The 25,181-nt window shown below is 44.3% G+C and overlaps 1 protein-coding gene across 2 annotated transcripts; it reads right to left on the bottom strand.

Annotated features, from left to right (window-relative positions):
- Window positions 1-1,664: 1,664 nt before the first annotated feature.
- Window positions 1,665-25,181, bottom strand: LOC311262728 (RNA polymerase II elongation factor ELL-like). 2 transcript variants are annotated; one of them, XM_084362374.1, is made up of 12 exons: window positions 25,010-25,181; window positions 24,474-24,521; window positions 11,119-11,246; window positions 9,137-9,300; window positions 7,117-7,361; window positions 5,644-5,768; window positions 5,094-5,196; window positions 4,457-4,943; window positions 3,526-3,577; window positions 2,843-3,014; window positions 2,688-2,732; window positions 1,665-2,551 (listed from the first exon to the last, which is right to left on the bottom strand). In XM_084362374.1, exons 1-12 carry the CDS (start codon window positions 25,145-25,147, stop codon window positions 2,441-2,443), a joined length of 1,818 nt encoding a protein of 605 aa, XP_084218500.1. In that variant the 5' UTR covers window positions 25,148-25,181; the 3' UTR covers window positions 1,665-2,440. The 2 variants fall into 2 exon arrangements, with proteins under 2 accessions (XP_084218500.1, XP_084218501.1); XM_084362375.1 differs by having other exon boundaries at window positions 4,457-4,940.

Genomic DNA, 25,181 nt, shown 5'->3' with positions numbered 1-25,181 from the left:
TACAATCTGGATGGGAAATTTCAAAAGCCTCTCGTCCCTCTTTTCTCAGACTGGGTTTAGTGCAAAAAAACCCCCTGAAAACAGAATAATATAAAACCCTCCAGGCTAGAGTTTAAAATACCCAAGTACCACAACTGGTTATGTCATCGGAAATGTGTACTTTTTTACCAATATGGCTCCATATTTCCCTGAAGACCAAATATCTGGGGCCGATTCTGAAATCATTCAACATCCACAACAAAGTCACAGATTTAGTGTCGTCTCCTATTTTGTAGTGCTGTCCTCGCTTTCCTTAGTTTCTTTCCTTTACGGTGAATAAGTGAACGATTTCAGAAACGGCGTCGGTTGAAGGGGCTGCTCACCTCCCGTTTGAGGCCTTTTGTTGCCATGTCAGCATGAATATTTAGAGGACTTCAGCTTTAACACAGTGACTCTCCGCAACTCTGTTGAGTCGGACAGAGAAAACATAAAAACACCAACCCTCTGATCGACTCGCAACCTCTCCCACCTTGCTCCACTGGCTCCTTTGATACAAACACTTTAATGAGACCTTCGAGCCGAAGAGACCAACAACACAGAACAGAGGAATGTAGCTTAAAATAAATACATCAGTAGTTCAAAAAGAAAGAAAAAAAAAAAAGTTGGGTAAAATACTTGAAACTAGACTCGGTGCCTGATTAACAACGTCAGTCATGACTTTTGGGAGGAGAATCGTCTTTCCAAACCAAATTATTGCAACAGCTGTCAGGGCCGAGCGTTTTGGTCCCTTTACCAGTGATTCGGAGAGGGCTGTGGTTAATAAATACTTTCAACACAGGTGCGTTTGGGAGACGGCGTATATCGCAATGTATTGTACTGCAGCCGCTTCTATGTGAACCTCTTAATCCAGTTTTGAATTCAGTGTACGACATATCTTCATTTCACTACACCAATTGTATATTACTGAGTCATAAAAGTATTATTTTATGTAGAGGGGTGAGATCGTTTCACTTGTTCCCAATATAAAATCCACTTAAAAGGTCCCATATTGTAGAAGGTGCGATTTCCAGTTCTTTTTGTGATAATAAAGCAGGTCTAGGTGCTAAATAAATACTGTGGACAAATGTTTTCAGAAATTGATCCTTTGGCATTGTGGGGCCCATAGAGCGTATGGACTACAGTCTTTCGCCGACTGAGCTGGCGCCCGGCCAACTTGACTGGGGATAAAATAATGTAATTGTCCGGCTCTACTTTGCAAATTTTATTGGACCGAATGGCTCAAATTCTGACAGTGAAACGAGTCATTTCGCGGGGTTGTGACTGTTACAGATGCTTCTTTCACAACGTTAGCTTGTGGGAAAAAGTGTTTTGGGCCGCAATGCATCACGTGGCGACGTACTTACATGGTTTGGCCACTATGAAAACTGGCTTCAAAGCCTGGGGCTAGCTGGTTAGCATGCACACTTAAGTAGATACTGTATCTTTGAAACAATGCATAGATGTCATGACATCAGAAATGTTAATTCTTCACATTCTGTTGATATTTTCAGTTTTTGGTTGCTTTCAACTAAAACTCTTATATATTGCACCTTGAAACGGGCTCAAACACAGTCGGTGTTGCCTGCTCAGGCCTGTCGGAGCAGACCAATCAGAGCAGACTTGGCTTTACAGCGGGGGGGGGGGGGGCCTTAAAGAGACGGAAGCTAAAATGCAGCGTATAGACAGAGGGTGAATAGAGGTGCTGCAGCAATGCAAAGAAAAACAATTTGTTTTTGAAATGTAAAAGCTTGTTAAAGGTTTTAAAATCATCATTATATTGGCCCTTTAAAAATAGTGTTTTAATATCTTGATGCTAAAGCAGAAACTGCCTCAAACTAGTCTTCATAAAGAGAAACTGAAATGGGAACAAGTGGAATTATCTCACAACATTTGCATAATAAGACATGAAGGCTGAACCTGAGATGAAATGACTTGAAACGTTTTTGCAGATGCCCGCTTCACTCATGTGTGATGAATGAGGTAACTTTGATACAGAATTGAGAAGTACACTACTTTGGCGCTTCATATTGAAAGGGGAAACCGTGCCTGGAGCAACGTTTGACTTCACAAATTTCAAAGACAAAGTGAATAAGATAAAGTCATATCTGCTACCTTTTACATATTTCCAATGAAATGTCTGTCATTGACACTGGTTTTAACAAGGCTGGCTGAAAACTATGAGGGGAGCTGACTCTTATGGCAATGTGATGTGCACAGATGATTTCCAAGACCTCATTACTTTTCTTTGCCTCGACTTTTCACATCAACAAAACATCTTAGTGACAACTTTGAGAAGCAGCCCACGTTGACATCTGCAGTCTCATCCAAAACCTTTAACATCACTCCCAAAAAAAAGGCTTCGTTTGACACCTGTGTTGTTTAGAAAGGGGGTCCACATAAAAAAACATCTGATAGGCCGATGCTATGAAGAGGCCTGAGAGACGTCATAGTCTATGATGAGCTGTTTGATGTAGGACAGTTTCTCGTGGAGATACTCGCACCGCTTCTTCTCTTCCCGGTAGCCTGGGAACTTCTGTAGAGGGAGGAGAAAACTTTTTTAATAGATTTAATTTTGCAAAATAAAAGAGCCATGTTTAATTCCTTTAAGCAGATGAAAGCAATCCAGTAAACAACAACAACAACTGGAACCATCCAAATGTCAGACTTACCTTTCGATACTTGTTGTACTTTTCTAGTATTTGGTCTTCCATGATCTAAATAGTAAAGAAACCCCACAAATAAATAAATTGTAACCGTTAATTTAGCAGCATAAAACAACACCAATGTGCTCTACGTATCGAATCGGATTAGATCGAAGCGGTACCTTATATTCTCGCGTGCCAGGGGACAAGCTTTTGATCTTGGATCCCAGCTGAACGAACATGTGAGTTATGGTGGCGATGCGGGAGTGGAGGTCTTTGTATTCATCGTACTCTGCACAGAAATCCTCCTGGTACCTCTGACGTTGCTCCAAAGTCATGATGGTGCCGTATGTGCTGTGAGGAGACACACAGAGAGGGTTGATAATGATGATGTCATACTGGCTGATATCACAGACAGTCATTCGATCCTGCAGAAGGATTTCAGTGGTCACATTAGTCACCAAGAGAGGCTGTTTACTCAAATGCTTATTTCCTTTTCTTCTGGTGTAGTACCTCCTTCTGACACAAGGTGGCAGCGTAAGGCCACACTGTCATGCTGCTACAGTACAGGGGCGCCCCCAGTCATGACTACTGGAGACCATTGTTTATTGACTGTTATAATAGATCATATATTTAACTGACAGCAATAAATACAAACAAAACTTAATGTCAGTCTACTCTCTCATAACAAGGACATTCACTTTAAGCTCTATTAGTTAAAAATGATTCTTTCATGATCATGTTTTTGTTCACACACATTTTTTAAACAGCTAATACGTCTTTAAAGTGTTAATAGGAAACTACGCCAAGTGACGCCACACGGACGAATCACAACAAAACAATCTGAAGACATGTTCACACTCACAGCACATAATCCGGCTTCTCCTCAGAGGCCACAGCATTTGTGATGTCAGGATCTGGAATAAAAGCACCAGACAAAGACAATGACATTAGCTCGAGTCGAGTCCATACAGTCACTGAACTGACACTTTGTCATTGTCTGAACGTTAAGCATCGTGTTTTTGTTTTGCACGCGTGCAGGCTAGCCCAGAGCTCGCGAGTATCAGGAGACATGTCAGCTTAGAGACCTAAAGCGCTGCTCGAGATGTTGTTGAGTCAATCAGCCACATAACACACGGAGGACTCGAGAGAGCGAGCTTAAGGGAGCAAACACAGACATGCTTATGAGACAATGCTGCGTAGATGCACCGGTGGGCTGTCGGACAAAGGCTCAGAGAGACCTCGTGCTCATGTACCACCGGTCACCAGCTCGAAGTGTTTGAGGTTAACCTGTTATTTTGTTGCTCGCTGCCATGTAGTGGATGTGATGCTCAAACAGAAATAGTCAGAGGAGCGATGGGAGTGATATTTCCAAACGTTTTCCTGGTCACACTGCCTGACGAAGGTCAAAATGACTCATAAAAAGAAGAAAGACTTTATCCGGAAATATAAAATTTCTCCACCAGACTCACCCTCAAAAAAACCATGGTTCAGTTAACACATTGATTTTGAAGCCACGGTGCCGTTCATATCCCTGGGGGTTGTTTTTTTGGGGGGGAGGGGAGTTTTACAATTATAATTTTACCATTTGAAACATCAATGACACTAAAAATGAAGTCAACATGAACTTAAAGCAGCAATCAGTCTTAAAAGTTAGATGTGAATGCGACAAAGCGTTTGTAATTTACAAGCAGCCCCTGAATACACCACGTAGTGCGCAGTCAGTGGACAGAGGCAGGCTGCTGTTTGGGTTCAGTCACAAGAAAAATAATAAAAGTACCAGAAAAGATCCTTACTGTCGAGTTTGTCCGCTTTCTGCTTGAGATCAGGACTCGTCTGTAACCACTCGCTGCCCTTGTTGTCTTTTAACCTCTCCCGCTCCTTGTCTTTGTGCTTTTTAGACTTCTTCTTCTTGTGCTGGCTGTTGGCGAGCTGCTGGTGAGCGCAGTCAGAGTCACCCTGCGGCGCCTGATAGCTGCTTACTTTGGGTTCTTGCTCTCTGCTCTCTGAAACAGGTGCGTCAGAGGTGCTAGACAGCTTGTGCATTAGAGGAAAGCCACTGTGGCCCCCCGGTAAGCCGTTCGGGTTTCCAGTATGGGTACTTGTCCGCTGAAACTCAGTCTTTGTGTGGAAACTGGGGTTGAGGGAAGGAGTCGCAACTTCGTGTCCTTTATTGTTTGACAGTCCGTTTGCTGCCGGCTGCTGTTGCAACCTCTGGTCCGCAAGTCTTTGTCTCTTGACAGCGAGCCTGTCCAGTGAGTCAAAAGGCACGGGGCGTTTCTGCTGAAGGAAGAAGGAGAAGAGAGAAGCTGAACCTTAATCACTCATATCGTTTATTAAAATGTCATGGACACCACAGAAACAGCCTGGTAAACTAGATTGACAGATTTCATACGTGTTAAAGTTGACTGAAAAGAAAATACGGCCATTTACCACTGCAGGGTTTTTCACTGGGCTGTGATGTAACGATGCGTCCTCTGGGGTCTTCGCTATTGACACATGTGCTGATTGTTGGCTGATGTGCGTCTGCAACTTCCTGTTGGAAGGAAGGAAGGAAGGGAAGAAGAAGGGGATTACCATTGTACCGATTTAAAAGCTACTTCTAGCTGGCGTCGCTGCAAGGCCGTGTGGATTTACAGGAGAACTAATGAAGTTGAAAATGAAACAGATTCTTAGTGCGGCGGGTACAGACAGGAGTGTTGATTAGCTCCAGCACAGAGATGTGTGGGGCTGAGAGAAGAAGATGTGGAGGAGAGAGGAGAGACGACGAAAGACGCCTGGCCAGAGCTGTGAGAAAACAGTCTGACGGGTAGAACAGAGAGTTTGCATGTCCTATTACAATCAACACCATGGGAGAACGCGAGAAGCTGTTTGTTTGAACGCCCTATGTCACAGAGAAATAGGCCGTATAAAGAGAGATTAAGATTAAACTTTGTTTTTTTCTGATTTTGTTGTAACAGCACAGCTTGTTCCTCTGACCCACCTGGCCAGCAGCCTGCCGATCAGCTGCCTCTCCTCCTCGCTGTAGCCCGGCCAGTCCTTCTGCACATGCTTGTAGAAATCATCCCTCAGCAGGTAGCTGCTGTCTTTGGGATTCACTTTTGCCACCTGAAAGACAATAAACCACACAATGTTAACCTGAACCTTGAACCTGAGGGAAATATCTGGTTCTTTAGCCTAGTCTGTCTGCTGAGCAGGTTGTGTACATTAAGTTTGTAGAGCTTTAGCCGGACAGTTGATTTTTTTGCAATATAATAAATCCCTTCTTGATTTCATGTCAAATAAAATCCAGATTCATTATATGGCAGCTTTTATTTTCAAAAGCATCACATCTGAACTTGTGTTGGAAGAATCCTTGTGTTTTTGTTCCTTTAAGGGTCATTGTAAGTGGGAGTAATACTAATAATTGTGTAATACCATATGGTTGGGATGGTTGCAACCCTAACTGTCCTGAACCGGAGGTGTGAAAGTGGCACATCTACATTCCTGAAAAGCAAAACTCCTTTCCTGCGTCTCTGTTCCCAGCTGACAGCGTCGGGCTTTAACCTCCTCTCTAATCTCGTCTGACTGCCTTTCTCTGCAGACATCTATCTTTCTGGGGGCCTCCTGACACAGCGGCCCGCCCCGCTGCAAACACAATCTCTGCAGAGACAATTACAGCATCAACCTAATTACACACAAGCACGGACCCAAAAACCGCATGCATGCACTGCATGCACATCAACAAGCACACAGACACAGACGCAGACGCAGACACACTCTCACACACACACACACACACATCAGTGATGACAGTACAAACATCATTTAGAAATTACTCTGAAATGTATACAGGAAAGTCACATAAAGTAAACGTTTCTAAATTAGATAAGTTCAATTAAAGCACAGCTGGCCCCTCGTTAGTTCCAGTACATGATTAAATGATTATATGTAGCTTCATCTAGGTTTGTTGTTTGAAAATGGAAACGTTCACCTTGGCTGGCTGCTGGAAAAAACACAAGCACGCAGTGTTGTTGTTTTTTTGTAGAAACACTGTTTAGGGCTGTAAAGTCAAATTAATGTACAAAACCCACGTGTGCAAACCACTTGTGCATGATGTGATGTGTTAAAGGTGGCAAGAAATCGAAACTGAAACATTTAAAAATAATTTTTAATCATCAACACGATGTGAAGAAATTACAGTACTGGCATTATCTCAAAGACGTCTATGTATTGTATTACTGAGATATCTAGCCAAGTTAGCATGCTAACCAGCTAGCCCTGGGCCTGAGAACCTCTTTCTCCTGGCGGTCCAAAGCTCCTATGCTAGCAGTATAAACAAGACTCCCCCATCACTCCTGCTAGCTGCATGCACGCTGCAGCTACAGTCATGGATGTACAGAATACAGTTAGCAACATTTAGCAGGTGAGTGTGTGCGTGCATGCACGGCAGTGTTTATGCGTGCATGTGCCGTACCTCCTCCAGTATGGCGCCCAGCTTGGCCTTGTCATTGGGGCCGGCTCTTTCTCTTTCCAGCCACAGCAGCAGCTCCGGTTTCCTGTAGGGTTTGAGAGCTAGCAGGTGGATGATGCGTTCCCTCAAGGGCTTCTGGGTCGCCGTGGTCACGCTGCCGTTCCTCCGATTGCTGGCAGACTGCTTATGGAAGCTGCTGTCGGACGCAGGCGGAGGAGCTGGCCTCTTGTGGTACTTGACACATTTACCTGCACACACGGAGAGAACCAGATTTATCAATAAGCGACACTCGGTCGTACCTGTGAATGGCTGTGTTTATGTAAGATAAGATAGTTTGTGTGTACACATCGATAGCTGCTCTGCATTTTTACATCCAGAACAAATTATCTGCCTTCAACAATGTCTCACTGAGTCACAAGAGATCTAATCTGAGGAATGCGCTGACATTTAAAGAGGCTCATTGAAACTAATCTGAGCAAAAAAAAAAAGAAAAATCCACAAGAGGAACTCAGTCAAATGTGTCACGCAGGCGATAAAAAATAAAACTTTATGTGACAAGAGTTAAAGTCAGCCAGATTTCACAACTCTCGCTCTGTCTCCACACTGTCTCTCCGGGCTGCGCTATCATGACGACCGGTCGAGCGACGAGGAAACATTCATTAAAATATCTGCTGCTAACCTTTACCTCTGGGTCACATGCACACGCGGGCCTGCAGCTATTTGTCTCCAGATATAAACGGCACATTGATCATTGCTTACATCTCCGCTGCAGACAGATGGGACATGTTAGAGCAGAGAAAGCTATCTCTCTGTGCTAATCCCATTACAGGTTAATCTGCGCTTTGAAGGTCACAGTGAGGCGGAGGTACAGGAAAAGAAGGCTTTCCTTTCAACCGCAGAAAAAAGTAATGTCCTGCCAAGTGATAATAACTCTGTGTTATTTATCATCGCTCTCCCAGCAGCCATTAATTATGATGACAATACACTGAATAATGTAAACTTATGGCGCTCGATGGGTTTTGACACGTCTGATTACATGCACTGTGTTCTCCAACGTGTCCCGAGGCTGGCAGGGGTAACGTACAGTGCAGTCAAGTTATTAAATCTTTCCCTACGGATATACATGTTGCCAAGTCATCTTCACCTGACGACCTGATGTTGCACAATCACAGACTCTGGATCTGGTCTAAACCACCCGGAGCTCCAGCACCGACGCTGGGGCCAAGAAACAACACTGCATGACCACGGCAAAGGTTGGCAGAGAGGAAAGAAAAAAAGGAAGTGGCTCGCCAGTTTATGCCTCTTCTCATATGATTAATGAGAGGTATGTATCCTTCTTTGATTATTAAACTCCTCTGGGTAACTTCTCTGATCAGATTCTTGCGAGACGTTTGCAGCAACATGGAGCCTTTTCTGCACAAGCTCGTGAAAACCACACCGCAAAACAACTGGGCTGCTTTTCTTCACAAATTCATAAAATCGTCACGTGGAGCTTCGTTTTCACTGCAGTCGCTTCTTCCGCTCGTATAAACAAGATCAACCTGGTTTTCGATCTGTGAACTTGCCTTCTACGTCTTAAATTATGCTGACTGCGACCGATACCAAAGTCCCAGTTCAAAGCCACATGTGAAAGGAAAGATGAACGACAACAGGACCGACGACCAAAAGCCAAAAGTAAAAAGCACAAAATAATAGAGAGACAAGGGGTTAGCGTTAAGTCTTATTTGTACAACCAAAAACACAGCCTGCACATCTGGTTTCATTACACATCAAAACAGGAAAATATCTGGCTTTCAGCTTAAAGGAATGAATACAGCAATATTTTCTCGTGTGAGGCAAATATTCCAATTACTTTTATAGGTGCTATTATATTACTATTTCTGTTTTTATACGGCTACGTTGTATCCACGTTGACGCTGCTGATCCTCCTCCAAGCTTAAAGCTGTTTGGCCTCTCCCCTTTAAAATCTGCACATGTATCATCCTCTGATCTCCAGCCAGAGACCTCTAAAGTCTATTCTTACTTGGATGTGTGGCTCCAGGTTTGATCTCGATGGCGGAGCGGCTCCAGCTGTCCTTCTCCACCTGAGACATCCTCTCACGGGTCATCTGGTAGGAGTCGTCGGTGGCACACACCGTGATCTTGTCCTGGATGATGCCCTGACCCTCCAGCTGCTCGCGGCCGTCGCTGCGAAACAAAAACACGGAGGCATTGGACCGCAGGGCTTTCTGCTGGCTGTAAGGTCAGCACTGTAAACACACACGGGCCTATAAGCTAACTTAGAGTGGCATACCAACGCTGACTCCCAGCAGCATAAAGTGGCTTTGTGGTGGGAGCTGGCTAAGACAGGTCTATGGTTACTGTATGTTATGTCACAGGCCAGATATAGCTCTGCAGCCTGCTATATGTGAGAACGCCAGATATCCTGGTTCAAAGCAGGACAGAGCCTGTGGAAAACCACCAGGATTAGCTTGGCTCCAGCCTGCAAACTTACAAAACAAGGATCATCTTGGACAAAAGGAAAGAGTTTTTAATACATGAACCTGGGCTGTGTTAATGCTGTTAATAAATCAAGGGCTTACTGCGATGCCAAATTCTGTTTTCTTTTTTTTTTCCCCATTTAAAAAAACAGCCTTTTCCCCTGATCCCATTTTCACAACACAATTACAGTCGTGGCAGGAGACCGTTTCTCCTCTTTATCCTCTAAATATCAAAACAAATGTGGGGGCAGCGGGAGCAGGGTTTTCGCCCTCGCGCTCTTACGATGTTTCTCTTGGCTCCGGCCGCTGACTGGAACCGGAACAAGTTTGTGTTCAGACCACAGTTAGCCATCTGGCAGCAGGAGGCAGCAGCAGAGCATAACCCTCAGTTTCCAAGCATATCCACTCCAATAAACAAGGCATCGCAGGTCTCAGTAATGAGAGGGTCAGCCCAGAAATATACAGGAAATTACAATTGCCCCATCCTGTGCAGAACAAGCGGTAGGCTAACTGTCTCTCACGGCTCCTTTGAAGATGTGGGAACAGTGAGAACTAAAAGACTGACGACCTGCGATGATGTCAGAAAGGTGTCGTCTGGGGTCGCAACCAGCAGATCAGATCGAACACTTGCATTTAAACTTGCTGTTACAGGTGACGCAAGATTAAAACCGTTATTATGATTGTGAATCAATCATTTTACAACGTTTGTAGGGTCCAAAAATGATTGTTTTGTTCATGACGATTGGTTCCAGCATCTAACGAGGTCTGTCAGCCAATAGTATCACACCGTTAGTATCATGTGGTGTCCGTGTTTCGTTAGCATCAAGAGTCTTGGTAGCCAATTTTTGGAGAAAACAAAATGACCCAAATACAAATGGCTGGCTAACGTACTGCCTAACATTAGCTAGCTAGCGTTAGCAATGTTTATGTTAGCTAGCTTTAGTGAGGTTAGCACAAGCTAAGCATTAACTACAACAAACTGGCAACCACTTGAGGGGGCAGATGATTCGAACAACGGCGGTTGTTCACATTTATTGGCTGAATGTTATCGTTAACAATAACTCCTTCACAGTTCGTTTAATTCATCCTTTGCTGTAAATTGTTTCCAAAACGCTTTGCTGATTCATGTGGGAAAATGATATCCTATAAAATTCTGTTGCATATTAAACTGGACCTACAATAACGTGTAGTGTTAGCAGCCTGTACCATGTCTACATGCAAGTCGGCAGCAGTTTTAGCATGGCTAATGTTAGCCTCAACCGCTGCAAGTTCTGCGATGGTTTCTGAGGTGGAGGTCTGATGGATGTCAGAGCCACTGTGGCTCACAGAGACGTCTGTAGACTTGGGATAATAACACAGAAAGCTGGCCAATATGTCTCAATAGTACATAACACCATGTTGAAGACCAGAGTTCTACATAGTTTAATGATTTTTTTTTAAAGGAATAAGTCATAGCGCTTGAATATCTCTTAAATAAATCACATAGTATGAGGAGATAACAAGTTTAAACTGGCTGACTTCTTACCTTGCAACATACTGATGGATGCAGTCGAAGCTGGCTTGAGGTTGGTCTTTGCTGTCGCTGGACAAGTAGAAGGAGAAGACGCGTAGAGAGGAAGGAGACTCCGGTGTGGGAGCTGGGATCTTGATGTACTGCGCAGAGAAAACAGGAGAAAGTCAGTTTTTACGACCAACAAACATAAACAATGCAAGAAACAACACTAAAGATAAACGCTTCCACATATTAATGTCAGTCCCTCATATGCCAGACTCTTCTTTCTGTTCCTACCAGGCTTTTGTCTGTATATACAGACGTGTATATGACCTAAGGGATGTTTTTTATTGTTTTTACTTGTCAATATTTCCCATAAACCTCTTGAGTTCACGTGTCTTTCGTTATCTCTCAAACAGTCATCTTATTGTCGGGAAAGGGAATCATCTACTCAGCAGTATTTCAGAGAGACACTCTAATGCCAAACGCATTGTAGCCAAGAACACGGGGCCATCCAACGACAAGGCTTATGCAATCAATGTAAATCAATATATTTTTTTTTTTTTTTCACCACAACTTGCCTGCAGCAAATCCCCACACTCTGACAAAAGTAGTCAGAAGTCTGAAAAGAGTAGTTCATCCTGAAATAACAGTAAATGTTAAAAGAAAGGCTGCTAATAGCTGTCAGAGGCTATCTCACAGTGGCTCTAACAATACATAAAGGTCACATGATCATTGAACGTGAAGTGATTTATCCTCTTGGGAGCACTCAACAAATTAAATGGCTGTTAGCCCAGTAGATTATGAGATATCGTGCCTGCTGAGTTTACATTTTGCCTTGATTACAAGAGGACAAAGTGTCTAAAAACAAAAAAGGGTTCATCCTCTAGAGAGCATGAATGTACTTCTGCTAGTAAAAGAGAAAAGGTCAGGAGTTCACCAAAAATATTAACAATCTTGCTCGCAAACCTGAATATCCAAAGCAAGATTTATGAACATCGACTAAACATTTACTGTTCTGTACGTGTTCGACCCACTTAGGCCGCTGTTCGTATGAGCTGTCCCGGGTTACTCCCTGGACATTTCGATTAGAATCAGCATTTATGTGAATGTTGTGTAAACGTTGCAACATAAAAAAAAAAATGTAATCCCCCTATTGTTTGTTCATCAGGGACGATAAATGTCTGATTAATGCTCCTCAGAGGGCGGGGAGGGGAGAGGCGTATTGAATCCAGATGTCATGCGTGTGAGTCCTCATCAGAGCGCAGGAAGACGGTTACATGCACGACCCGATCACCGTCAACTGAGGAAGATCTGGGAGATAATGAGAACTGGTGAACATGCAGCGCGGCCGTTGGACCACGAAGCTCTTTGTTTAGGACGGAGGATGAACTGTGGAGAAAATATTCATCATATGTGCCTTTTAAAACTGGCGAGGAAGCAATCCTACACTTCACGTCTTGTTTTCAGAGAATCTCGTCGCAGGCTTGCATGTGTAAATGCCGTGCGTAACACACACACACACACACACACACACACACACACACATAAAGGATCTAGAGTGAGACTCTGTGCCGCTCTGTAACTTTAAATAAATCTCCTTGGGTAAACAGTGTTTTTAAAGAGTCCGCTCCACTGAGGCGTCCATGAGATCTCCTGGCAGACTCGGCGGAGCGCACCAGAGCCAAGGCTGCAACCTCCAGGGCAGACAAGCGCGCACACGAACACACACAGAGAGACATATAATAACAGATCAGGAGAAATGGAGGATCAGAAAAAAAGTCAGAATCGACGCTGATTCGACCGCTGAAAAAGATGTAATTGCACGCCTCTGAACTAATTCTGAAACACTTCTTCTTCTTCTGGTATTTTCGTTGAGCTTTATGGGAAATTGTCACAACAGAAGCACTACATGAGCTGTAGGGGCAGAGAGAGAGAGAGAGACTCTAGGAGCTTCAGCAGACACAGTAAGTAAGTTAAACCTCTGAGTGAAACATCCATCCGCAGAGGACATCCACACCGTCATCACAAGTATTCTTCAGTGCTTCCTAACTGCGGCGCCGAGGTCAGCAGTTTCACGCCGAATCCCATTCTTCATGCTGCAGGCTCGCTTTCGGGAACCGGGGGAGCAGCTTTAAGCGATAACTTATCGTGGGGGATTTCCTCTACTTTCTCCTGTTGTTGCGCCTCTGCTCCCACATGGCTCTGCTCTTCTTGTTGTTTTCAAATCCACTCAGTCAGCCGTGTCCAGTTCTGCTCTGATTTTCCCACCTGCATGTCTGTACGACACAGGAGCTGCAGCGGCTGGACAGCATTGTCCCAAAACGTACTGTTACTGTTACAGTAGTTCCTCGTAGTGACAAACCTGCAGCTTATAATCAACCCCCGAGAGGGTTTAAGCGTCCCTCAAAACCCCTGAACACGACCTGCTCAGCTTACTTTCTAAGGCAGCAATACTACCAGGGTACTGGTGTATGGATATTGAAACCATTTCATATATTCAGATATTTATCAGGCAGAAAAATGGACAGCAATGGATCATTTATTAGCGGAAGACACAGATAATTCCCTCAAAAACTGGAGACCAAAGACAGAAAAGGAGATTGTATTCTGCACATTCAGACCACATCTCGACACGTTTCATATGCTGCAGTTTCACAATGCCGGACCACAACCCCACTGTAGTCTATCACTTTTTAAAGGCATGTCATGGGGTTCCTTGATAGACAGGTAGAAAAACTCCCAGGGAGGGCGATTCCCACCGGGAGCATTTCAGAAGCGAAGGGTCATGTCTGCCTGGTGTTGTTTACTTGCTCAGATTGTGTTCGTTTCATTATTTTCCCTTGATTTTTGTGCTTCTACCATGGTTGAACAGGCTGCGAAGTTTTATTGTTTTGTTGTTTGTACATTTACTGTTAAGATCTCCGACTTTGTTGTGCTGCAGATGCCTGTGTCTGCACAGTCAGTGTTTTATTGCACTATGCTGTTCTGCTGTCTGACTTCCTGTCTGGCTTGATCTGATCCGTGCAGCTCAACGTGGCTGCTCTCCACTTCCATCGAAAAATACTGCAGACTTTGCGCATCTCCACTGAGCAGAGCGGAGAGACTGTAACGTGAGGCAGACGCGACCTTTGTAATCTGGGGTTAAGACCCTCCTGCCTTTAAAGAACTGCAACTCATCACCGCTGATGTAAACAAAAAATGAGTGGCACAAAAAGCTAATTATAGCTGATTTCACATCATGAGATTAGATTTTTTTTTAAAATCAGTAATGCACACAGGCTAATCTGCGTCCCAAACCCTGAATGTTTAGGTTTATATTATGTAATTCATTCGGGGGAAACAGGTTGTCACCTAAAAAACCTTTATTTCCATTCATGACCCGATGAGAATAAATGTTTTAAAAGGTTGAGAACTCATTCTGAACTAATCATCTAGCTCAGCGAGGTGTCCCATTGCTTCTGTGCTGTTTTTTCTAAGGTCACATTGGATGTACTGACGCAACCGTGCAACAAAAGCAACACAGTCGTTGGCTCTATTCTCTTATCAGCCCGCCGCACATGTCTGTACTTGCAGGCTTTCACACAGGAATTTATACAAACTATATACAGCTGAACTCTGACAGCACTGACGGATAGAGAGCAGCTCGCATGTAGCGAGTTTGACATAACTTGTGTTTTAACGTGTCTGCTCCGGGGTTATGTAATGTTTGTCTGTGGGCAGCCCTGCAATGGTACACGCTCAAAGCCTGTAAGATGACACTGGATGTCTCATTGTTTGCAGGAGAACGAGGTCAGAAAACATGTTGTGAGAGCTCACCAGAAGGGATTACTTCTCACCATGAGACAGTTTTGTTAACATTTCACAAGATGATACACGTACTTAATGACCACTTAGCCATACCCATTAACTATACAGCAATAAGGTTTTAAAGCCTTGTTATTTCAACAACCTGTGTGGTGATACAAATACAAAAGGGTGATGTGTGCACAGATGTCACACCGCAACTCCTCGCTCATCTTCGTCGGTCCGAGCCATCTCACACAAACCGGTTACAGCGATCGCTGATTGTGAAACTTTGAATTGGTTGAACCGGAGAAACAGCTGGTTGTCAAAAGAGTTTCAAACTGCAACTGCAGAGTGAGGTTTGAGATAATCGAATCCCTACAAGTGCTAAAATGATTAGCCAAAAGGGCGTAGTGTTGTCTAAAATGTTAATCGGCCTTGCAGATACCAGTTTCGACTGGGAGCTCAGGGACCGTTTACACCGCTAGCACACAGGAGCTTTGGTCCGGGGCTACCTGGTTAGCATGCTAACTTCAGCAGGTATCTCTGTAACACAATACACAGACATCGTAATGTCAAAACTGCCATTCATTCACATAATTTGAGTGAATTTTTGAGTGTTTTCAACTTAAATTCTTACATTGTGCCCCTTTAAAGAGAAAAAACATGAATATTACATAAAGTGTGTATTTAGAAAGTATGATATTTAATGTTTACTTCAGTCATTCTGTATCAGCAGTATCTTGTTGTCATGTTACGGCCTTGTTACATTTATCTTTCAATAAAAATCTTAAATGTTACGCTCTCTACCTTGCATCAGTAGTAGTACTATGGGAATATGATATTTTCAAGGTAAGGCATCGAAGTTAGAGATTCCAGTATTGAGACAACACTATCAATTAGTTTATCATAATATATCATTTTGATGATCAATTAATCCTTTTAAATTGCTCAAAAGACTTCATGTAATGTGAACACAGCAGAGTATTTACAAGCTAGGGAGAGCTGGTGGAGACCTGAAACAGCTAAAAGAGGGGGAAAATGTAACGTACATTCGTCAGGTGAATTCAAACACAACTCAGTATGACGGCTAATGTTGCACTGAACAAAACAACTTTGCCTTATGTCACTTCTAAGTGGCACAACAAAACATTTAAGCAGGTTTGAGGGATTTATAAAGCAAAAAATGTCTCTCAAAGGTGAGAATTTATCGCCTCTTTTTAGTTTTATGTCATTTTAAGGGAACTAGTAACTGTCAATTAACCCTACATGGCACTTGAGTTTCCTACATGAACGCTTCACTGATGACTTCGTACTTGCTGCTCACATGGATCACTGAAAAACCCCCGGACAGATGGTGAGGAGCCTTCGTTGCTTGTTTTGAATTCCACTTCCAGTGAAAGTTTCACAGTAGCCAAAGTGTGATTTGCACCTCCTGGGCTGCATCAGGACAGCAGAGAGGTACGGCTAATCTGCATGCTTGCCTTCACGCAGGAACATGGTATTGGGGGGCAAATCTGTAAAATGCACCCAACAATGATATGAAGCTACACTGCTCTCTAACTGAAAGCACAAGTTGGTTTTTTTTTGTTTTAGCAGGATTAGTTTGTGACAGCGCTGACAAGCCTACAAGCTCACACATGTCTCTTTGGGGACGCTGCAGAAGAAAAAGCACTTCAAGGTGAAAATGAAATGATTTTTACGACTAAACCTGCGCCACTCGAATCGCTGATTGTTTTTCCTCAACGGTAAAAAACAATGAATGATTTATGGACTCATTGGATTGTACTGTGTGCTGCCCAGTCGTGCAGTTCGCTCTGGAGCCCACGCTGGCATTCATCCGATGGTGGCTGCTCGTACGACCTCCACAGGCAGACTACTAGACCCCCACTGTGCAAACTGCAACAAGCACTCTCGTTCCCAGTGGCTGCGGGCCCGTATACCAAAGCCCAGCGCGTTCTCCTGGCAATTCGCTCTTACAAAGGACTTGGCACTTAAAGAATCCAACTGACCATGAATAATGAAATATTTATTGTCTTCCTTTCAAGTAAAACATTCGGGGAATCTGCGGGTTGCTTCTGATCTTTGTGATTCTTGAATGGCACAAAACTGGAGCACAAATGGTCACCGAGGTGGTTAGAAAACACTCGCTAGCGAGGGGTCAGCGCTTAAAAACATTAATGTAATAAAAATTGTCCGAAACCGAGTGACTTATGACCTCGGTAATGCTCAGTGACCCCGCGGAGGCCAAAGGCAAAGAGGCGACCCAAGAGGAGCCTGAAATCTGACAAGTGTTTCAACATATAATTCATTCTTGTAACCCAAACAAGGGCCCCCGATGCCTGCCAGCGTCACACATTCACCCCCCATACAGTCCAGCCTAATCCCTGAACCCCTACATTTCCCTATTCTCATTCAAATCAGTGCAGCACGGACAGTCTCGTCCTGGTTGCTCTGTCTTTTTCAACAATTCCTCCTCTGTCTTCACCATCAGAAGAAAAAAAAAAAGAAATCAGGCCTATGCCAATTTCACCCTTCGCTAAAATATCTGTCTGTTTTTTCTCTCTTAGTCTCCATCAATCTCTCTCGAAGGCGTTACTCTTGGCGGATGCCCATGTGTCCGTCTGTTTTCTCCGTCTGCAAAAAAACTTCAAAAGCCTTTTTTCCTCAATACAGTTGTTTCCGTTCGTCTGACAGACTCCTTTCAAGTTTTATAATGTCCATGAAAATCGGCATTCAGAGCTAAGAAAAATTAACAATGGAGTCATCTGAGGGTGTAATTTGTCCCAACTTAATAGGTGCGATCAAGTTTATTGGATACGTCAATCAGTGAGGAGAGAGTGAGAGAGTGAACGGTATCCACAGAGTCAAATGCGAAACAAACAAACTCATAGCGCCCTCATAAACGAGCTGCCATTTTCTTCCACAGTGTTCACTTCAATACGATTTTCTGAACGTTCCCTCAGCGAACAGGACGCTCCCTCCACGTATAAATCAGCACACATGCATTCCTTCAGGCCTCCAACATTTTTGGTCATGATCTCGTCATATTCATCATTTTTAGAAAATAGGAACAACCGTGAAGAAAATTTCAGCTCCTCGCCCTGCTGGTTTATATAAGAGACGATAACAGCAGCGGCAGCTGAAGGCTTGGTGAGTTTTAACTTGCAGTTCTTGGGTTTTTGAGCTGAATGGCACCTTTGTGCCGAAACCAGAAATACTAGTACGCACAGTGATATCTCTGATTGTGTGTTTGCACTTCGTTCTGCGACTGCACGTCTGCATGTGCGTGTGTCTTTGGTGTTGTCAATTCACTTGTTTTTTGTTCCATTTAACTTTGGGAATTTACTTTTTTGCCAATCTTCATACTCACTAGTTAAGTTTCCAGCCAAATGTAGCAAAGATTTTCTGAGGAAACCGATGAACGTTTCAACACACTTGTTTTTATCGAACCTCTGCCGAGAGTAAAACCCACCGACGTTACACAAATACACACATTTCTAAAGATTTATTTGATATTCGTGTGACTGCATATGTACAGTACAGTACACCTACACAACACAACAGTTTAAAGGGTCACTCCACCAATTTTTACACATTAAAGTGTGTTTACAGGTCTTGGAGAACACCGCAGCATATGTTAAGAAATACTATAAAGTCTACTGCGGCTGCAGAGGAAGCTGCATGTAATGTGATAAAGTTCCTCCAATGTTGTCACTTAAGGCTAAGTTGCATTGCGGGTAATGTAGTCAGTAGGTTTTGAAAAGCATTGCACTCCTATAACACTGTCGGACTCCCAACAGACAATTTAACAACAAATGATCGATACAGCAGCTACAGCTACATTACCCACAATGCATCTCGGCCACTCAGTGACATCACTGGAGGTACAGCTGGAGCCACAAAAGGCTTTATATTACTTTTCCCATTCATGCAGTAGTACTCCCAAAGACCTGCAACGACACTTTAATGCGAAAAATGACTGAGATGACAAACAGAAAGTCGGGACAATTTAAGGAAGTGGTTCGATCATTCCCCGAAAATGCAATTATAAGTGTGCATGTGCAGATAGATAAGAATGAAAATATCACTCAATAGTCTGTGCAATGTTTTTAAAGAATCTTATTTTATATTACATACATATCTTATTATTCTTCTGATCTGGTCTTTCTGGAGTCACAAGCCTGTGGAGGTAACCTTTGACCTCACATAATCACAAGACTTCCTCTGACCTGCATCAGATTTAAAATGTCCACAAGACAAATACCAAGTCACACCAGAAACCCGCACTACTGTTTCTTAAAAAAAAAACACATCAGTAACTGAAGTTTTGACACAATGAAAGTCACGACTGTCAGCATGTGTGGCGACACTATCTTAATGAGCCACGGCTCCCCCTCGACTGTCATAAATGTCTCCACGCGCTGAAGACGCAGGACGGGAGAGGCTCATTTTCCTGGCTTTATCGAACTATAAAGTCGATTGAACAAAAACTGTGAGAGACTGCTGTCGGTGCACATGGCTTATGTTTCCTGCTAGCTTTTGGTTGAATGTGGGGTCTGGGTGTAGATCTCATGCAGGCTATTGTTTCCACATCCTCTGCAGCCTGAGTAATGGCCTTCTGAAAACAGGCCGTCTTTTGTTCTGGCCTCCTCGGCTCCAGAGTGGGATGCCATGGCACTGCTTCCCCTTTCTGGTTGATAGGAGGAGAGGGAGGAGGTGCAGCAGGAGGAGGAGGAGGGAGTGAAACCTGTCGCCACCACCGCTGTCTGTTATCAGCAGGAGGCGAGTCACTCTGGGTTTGTGTTAATCCAGCGTGAGCAGCGAGAGGCTCAGCTCCAGCTCCTGTGTCTACTGCCACTCATGAGGCTGAGGAGGGAGGAAGGCCAAAGTCTATCTATCAGCCAAACATCTATACCACTGGCTTCGACACACACACTCAGCCAGCCAGCCAGCCACCACACTCCAGTAAACACTACTTCTCATCATCATCTCGTCGCTAACAAAAGAGCCGAATCGTTCCCAGGGCCACAAGTTGACACATGCCATTTAAGACGGGTCCCCTCCACAATGGAGGACAGCGATACAAAACACAATGTGCGTCTGTGTCTCTGGCTGGTGGAAGAACGGCGCACGGGGGGCAGAGGGACGCACCGATAGAGGAGCGAGACATTTTGCATGTTCTTGGGTGCGTTTATGATCCCACAGTCACTCAGTCAATGCCCGGAGCAAAAGCGGCATCTTCTTCTCTCTAGCTGAGTTGCACATGCTGGCACTGGGTGATTAATGTGGCTGCCTTGAGTGGGAGACAGTGCATGTAATCAAGCCCCAGCCTGTAATCACCTTCTCCTCCTTTTCATTTGCAATTTCACAGAGGGACAGAGCTGCTGCCAGAGCTGCGAGCTCCAGTATCGGGGGGTGGGAGAGGAGGCTGGGTATGTATGAAGGAAGAGGGAGGACAGGAAGGGTGCTGTGCCACAAGCATCCCCCGAGGTTTCCCCCTCCAATGCCAGGAACGATACGTCTCTGGCAGGTGCCTCAGGGCCAAACTGTCAACTTCAACAAATTGTGGGTCACTGTGTCTGACAAAAGCCCCCGTCCCCCCCCAAGCTAGGTGGGATCTTCCCCAGAACGCTATGTTTCCAGGGCCATACCATGACACACGTGTGTGTGTGTGTGGGGCTAAAACAAGCGCCCTTTTATGCCTCATTAGCTCACGGTGTGGATTTGCTCATGAGGGAATTAGACGGGACACGTTCCTCAGCGAGCCAAGGTTCGCGCCGTATCTCCAAGCTGCTTAATCGGACAGAGAACGCATTTTTCCAAGAGCTGCCCCCCGGCGGATATCAGAGGGCCGCTTGTCTTCGTCCTGCACACGCACCCGTTCGCTAAATAAATGTGTAATCCGGTCAGTGCACAAGATTTTCATTCCTGGCTACAACCACCAGTGTTTAAAACATCATAATCCCTCAACAGCCTCCCCTTTGTGGGCACGCACTGATTAACGTGATCGCACTTCTAACAGGTGACATTCACGACATATACAACGCACTGCAGAGATTACTGGAGCACAGTGGAAGGGCTTTTGCACGCTCACATTCCTAATTGCCGTACTTTTTTTCCCCCCATGTCTTCTTAAGTACTTTTTAATTTCATGTTTCAAGATGATTTATGCATAAATTAAGAGTGCACGCGTAGTGCGTTCATTAAGATAACAAGCCAGTTTTATACCTTTGTCTTTGATAGCTCGGCTTCTGCTGCAATTGAAGTAACATCAGTGTTTTTTCGTGTTTAAAAAGTTGAGACTTTGCTCGCGTTTAAACATTTATGACGTTTTGGGGAAGAAGTTGTAATCAGAGGAGAAAGATCTTCATCGTCTGACAAACTACATAAACTGAATAAAGAAACTTTTAAAAAACACTGAAAGTGACACAATTTCAAACTGTTTTAGTTTGTTTATATTTGGCGGACCCTGCCACCTTTTTCCAGCTGCAAAAAGTGTTCTGGGGGCCTTATTTCCCTCTGAGAACAGCTTCTTTATTCAATTCATGGAAAAAAACTGTATCTGGAGTTTGTATTATTACTTTGTTAACACTGTGAATATTAAATTTCTTCTCCAAAAACTACAAAGAGCCCCTTTAAACAGCTAAATGTTTATGATGGAAGATGTTTGCAGCGTTCTCCATTTTAGTTCTCCACTCCATTAGATCCACAGCAGGGAGGTTTCTGTCAAGTCGGGCACAAACAAACCCTCGGGGCAGGCCACAACACATCTGGACCGACTGTACACCATTCATTTTGGGTGATCCAAAGAGACTGACAACACACAGCCTGCATTCCCCCGCTCATTGTTATTCAAATCAGCGGAGACAACACACAATCAGAGGGGGGGCTCTGGGGATCTTAGCATAGGCAACCTAAACACACAAGCAGAGACACACACACACACACACACACAAAAAAAACCCCTTCAACCAAACACACAGATATTCATAGAAAAGCAAGTAATAGAAAAAGAAAAGCAAAGCAAGCAAACAAACATAGACACCACACACACAGACGGTCCTCAGGGGCTGCCAGGCTAAATACTGCTTCACAATGGGCAGAGGGGGCAGGACATGACAAAAAGGGAGGTGGGACATGAATAAATCATGCCTTCAGGCCACACAGGACACAGCCTAAACACACACACACACACACACATAAAAAACAACCATCCACACCCACGTCGTAGCAAACACTTAACACATAAAATCGCACGCACACACACCGAGTATGCAGCACAAGGTGTGTTCTCGCTCTCTCTTTCATTGCACACACACACACACACACACACACACAGAAAAAAGTGGGACTCCGACCTGGGAATGGGAACAGGGAAATTAGCAGACCAGAGTTCATGTCAGCTGCTATTACTGCAGCAAAAGTGTGTCAGCGCTACACACACACACGAAAAAACACACATTCATGGACGTCTGAGTCAGGCAGACAGGGAAAGCTAAAGCAAACTGAAGTCATGATGCCTCACGCTGTAATCAAGAGCATTACGGCTCCTGTAATTACCTCTAAACATTCATTTGGCTAATAACTTTAGCTCTCAGTGCCGCGTGCAGGGAGGGGTGTGAAATCCCTCAGCCATCATAATAACAGCGGTGGCTCCAGAGATGCACTGAGATGGTGTCAAGCATCACGTACAGTTGCTCAAAAAACGGCAGTCTGCTACATTAAATTTCACCGGCGTGAATTCAATCACATAATCAATCTGCTGAACTTCCTTTTATTTATTTTAAGGTGGCATTTCCCTCTTTGCACAGTGCAGGACTCAGTTAACTCGACTGATGTCTGTACAGTAGTTTCTTCTTCTTCTTCTTCTTCTTCTTCTTCTTCTCACTCAGTGCCACAGCTTAGTGTGTGAGCTGTGAAGCTGTGGATTGGATTTGCAGCTTTTCTTCTAATTTTATGCCACGCATATTCCTGTTGGTCATGTGCCTCGTCGGAGTCGCAATTGTGACATCAACGGAGCAGCTGACTAACTGACCCCTGACCTCCAACACTTGACCCCGAGCGAAGAGCTGCGCATCGGGCAGACAGTCCTCGGGTAACAGGGTTGTTTGTTCAGGGGGACGGTCTGGAAACTTTACATTAACCGCCCGTAATGATGGACAGGATGTAAAAGCCATTTAACCGCCTTCAATCCCTCGAGGAGAGAATGAAGAGTTATGGAAAATGGGAAAAGCCATTTTTTATTTAAAGTTGCACTGAACTTTTCTTAAGAGGCCTGTAAACAAACAAGGATACGAGCAGTTTGTACGAGCTAACTTGATGTTAAGATGTACTTTCAAGCCATATTTTTACATTTGTAATCATAAATATTAAAGCAAAACAGGTGGGTGAGAACAAAAACATCACGCTGCCCATCCTGAAGTCCTAAAGTTCAACAATATACAGGACGTATTGCACCTTTAAAGGGGCACTATGTAGTTTTGGAGAAGAAATTCAAGAACAAACATATTTATTTTTTCCATAACTGAATGAAAAAGCTGTTCTCAGAGGAAAACGAGAACACTGTCTGAAGCTAGAAAGGTGGCAGGGTCCGCCACATGTAAACAAAGTAAAACAGCGTGAAATAATGTCGTCAGTTAAGGTTTGTTTGTTTACTCAGTCGGGAAACGAAGAGAGTTGGTTTAGTAACTACGCAGTGCGCCTTTAAAGCCAACTTTTACGATGTACCTCCAGACCAACTAGGAGCAGCGCACACTCCCTACACCAGCCACACTTACAGGCTTAATCCAGTCTGTTAACCACACAAGCCCCCTTAAAAAACTCACCACCACTCAGCTCGTCTTGTCGTGGCAGGAAGGGGGCTGCAACTCTTTTTTCCAAGCCAACCCCGTGCAATTAGACTGAAAAGTAAAGTATTCCCCAAGGACACAGCTGCTGCTGACTTTAGTCAAAACAAGCATAGCTCGGGCTGCGTGATGCAGATTATGGTTCGGCCACAGAAGAGCAGAAGAGTCTTACTGATGCATTAGTGTCTCGGTGTGTTTTATACAGTGAATACACATCCACGCGTGCAGCATTTAAGTGTATTCTCCCAGAAGAGAGCACGTTGCACAAGGCTAATCTCTGTCACTGAAGGATCCTCATTTGACTTATGATAACTCTTCTCCCCCGCTGCTGTCAGAGTGTATGTGCACTCACTCCTCCCCTCTCCTCCCCTCTCCTCTCCTCCCAGCGCCGCTCACTGACCTAACAAAGCCTCTCCACAGTCACCAGGCTGACCCAGTAACCTGCATGCCTCCTATCTGCTGGAGACGACCGGCTATAAGCTCCCCATCTGAGCCGCAGCACGGTGGGGGAACGTGTGAGTCAACAGCAATGTGTGATGAACAAAAAAAGCTGCCCTGCAGTTGTAGAAGACGTGACTTGGCGTGCGTTGGGTTTCTTCTCGACAAAACACTACTGTTGTGTCACGTCAGTATGTTGCTTCATGCATTTAAACAACTGAGTTTAAAGCTTTTGGTGATCTGAAACTTCATCTATCTCTGTTCTTTTGGTGTCAGACTGGATTTATAATAAGATTACACTGAGATGTAACTCACCCCTTGGTTTCCTTTGAAGCAAATGGACGGCTGGCTCGGTAAGGACCCCTGAAGTGAGAGACAGAGGCAGAAAAATGGGTTCAAATGTGAGTTAAAGTTGCACAACTGTTAGTGCCTCCTCCACTGGAGTTAATTATGAGACAGACTGGTGTAGCTGTCATTTAGATAACCAGGCAGGCTGCCACTCTGAAGCACAGGAAGCAAACAGCTGACAGCCTCGTCCTTTTCCCGACAATCGCAGGGTTCAGCCATGAAGCCATGAAGCCAAGTGATCCAGGGGGGTAAGGCAGTTTGAGAAGTGACTGTGGACTAACTCTCATGTGTGCTCACACCACAGCAGGCAGACTAAATGTTATTTAAATACAAATAAATGAAGCTATAAAAGAGTTTGAATTTAACAAAAACGCAGCAGTGATAGATTTTACAAAGAAGAAGAAGAAAAAAAAAGAAAAGCTCAGGCGACAACTTTGACAATTAATCTCCTAACACACACACACACACACACACACACACACGAGAGGGAAAAAAAAGGGTACCTTGAGGTTTTGGTAAGCCTCCAGCGCTCTGATAGCCGTGTCCGTGAGCTTGACATGGTACAGAGTCCCGGTGCAGCTGTTTTTGTTGTTTTTTCCACAGGAGAGCCCGTAGTGCTGCTCCTGCCTGAGCGAAGCCATCGCTGGCTTTTCTCGCTGCCCCGCAATTAAAGCT

This window comes from Pagrus pagrus (assembly GCF_965226575.1).
Source record: "Pagrus pagrus genome assembly, chromosome: 1".
NCBI classification, from domain to species: Eukaryota; Metazoa; Chordata; class Actinopteri; order Spariformes; family Sparidae; genus Pagrus; species Pagrus pagrus.
Note: the sequence above shows the minus strand (reverse complement) of the source record. Positions and strands in the feature narration are given on the sequence as shown.

What these genes read in the sequence shown, in the direction of transcription:
- LOC311262728 (XM_084362374.1), bottom strand. Translation starts at nt 25,147, where the DNA reads ATGGCTTCGCTCAGGCAGGAGCAGCACTACGGGCTCTCCTGTGGAAAA. An exon ending in AGGCTTACCAAAACCTCAAG is followed by an intron (nt 24,522 to 25,009) that starts GTACCCTTTTTT and finishes CTCTCACTTCAG; the next exon opens with GGGTCCTTACCGAGCCAGCC. An exon ending in ATCGGCAGGCTGCTGGCCAG is followed by an intron (nt 5,197 to 5,643) that starts GTGGGTCAGAGG and finishes TCCTTCCAACAG; the next exon opens with GAAGTTGCAGACGCACATCA.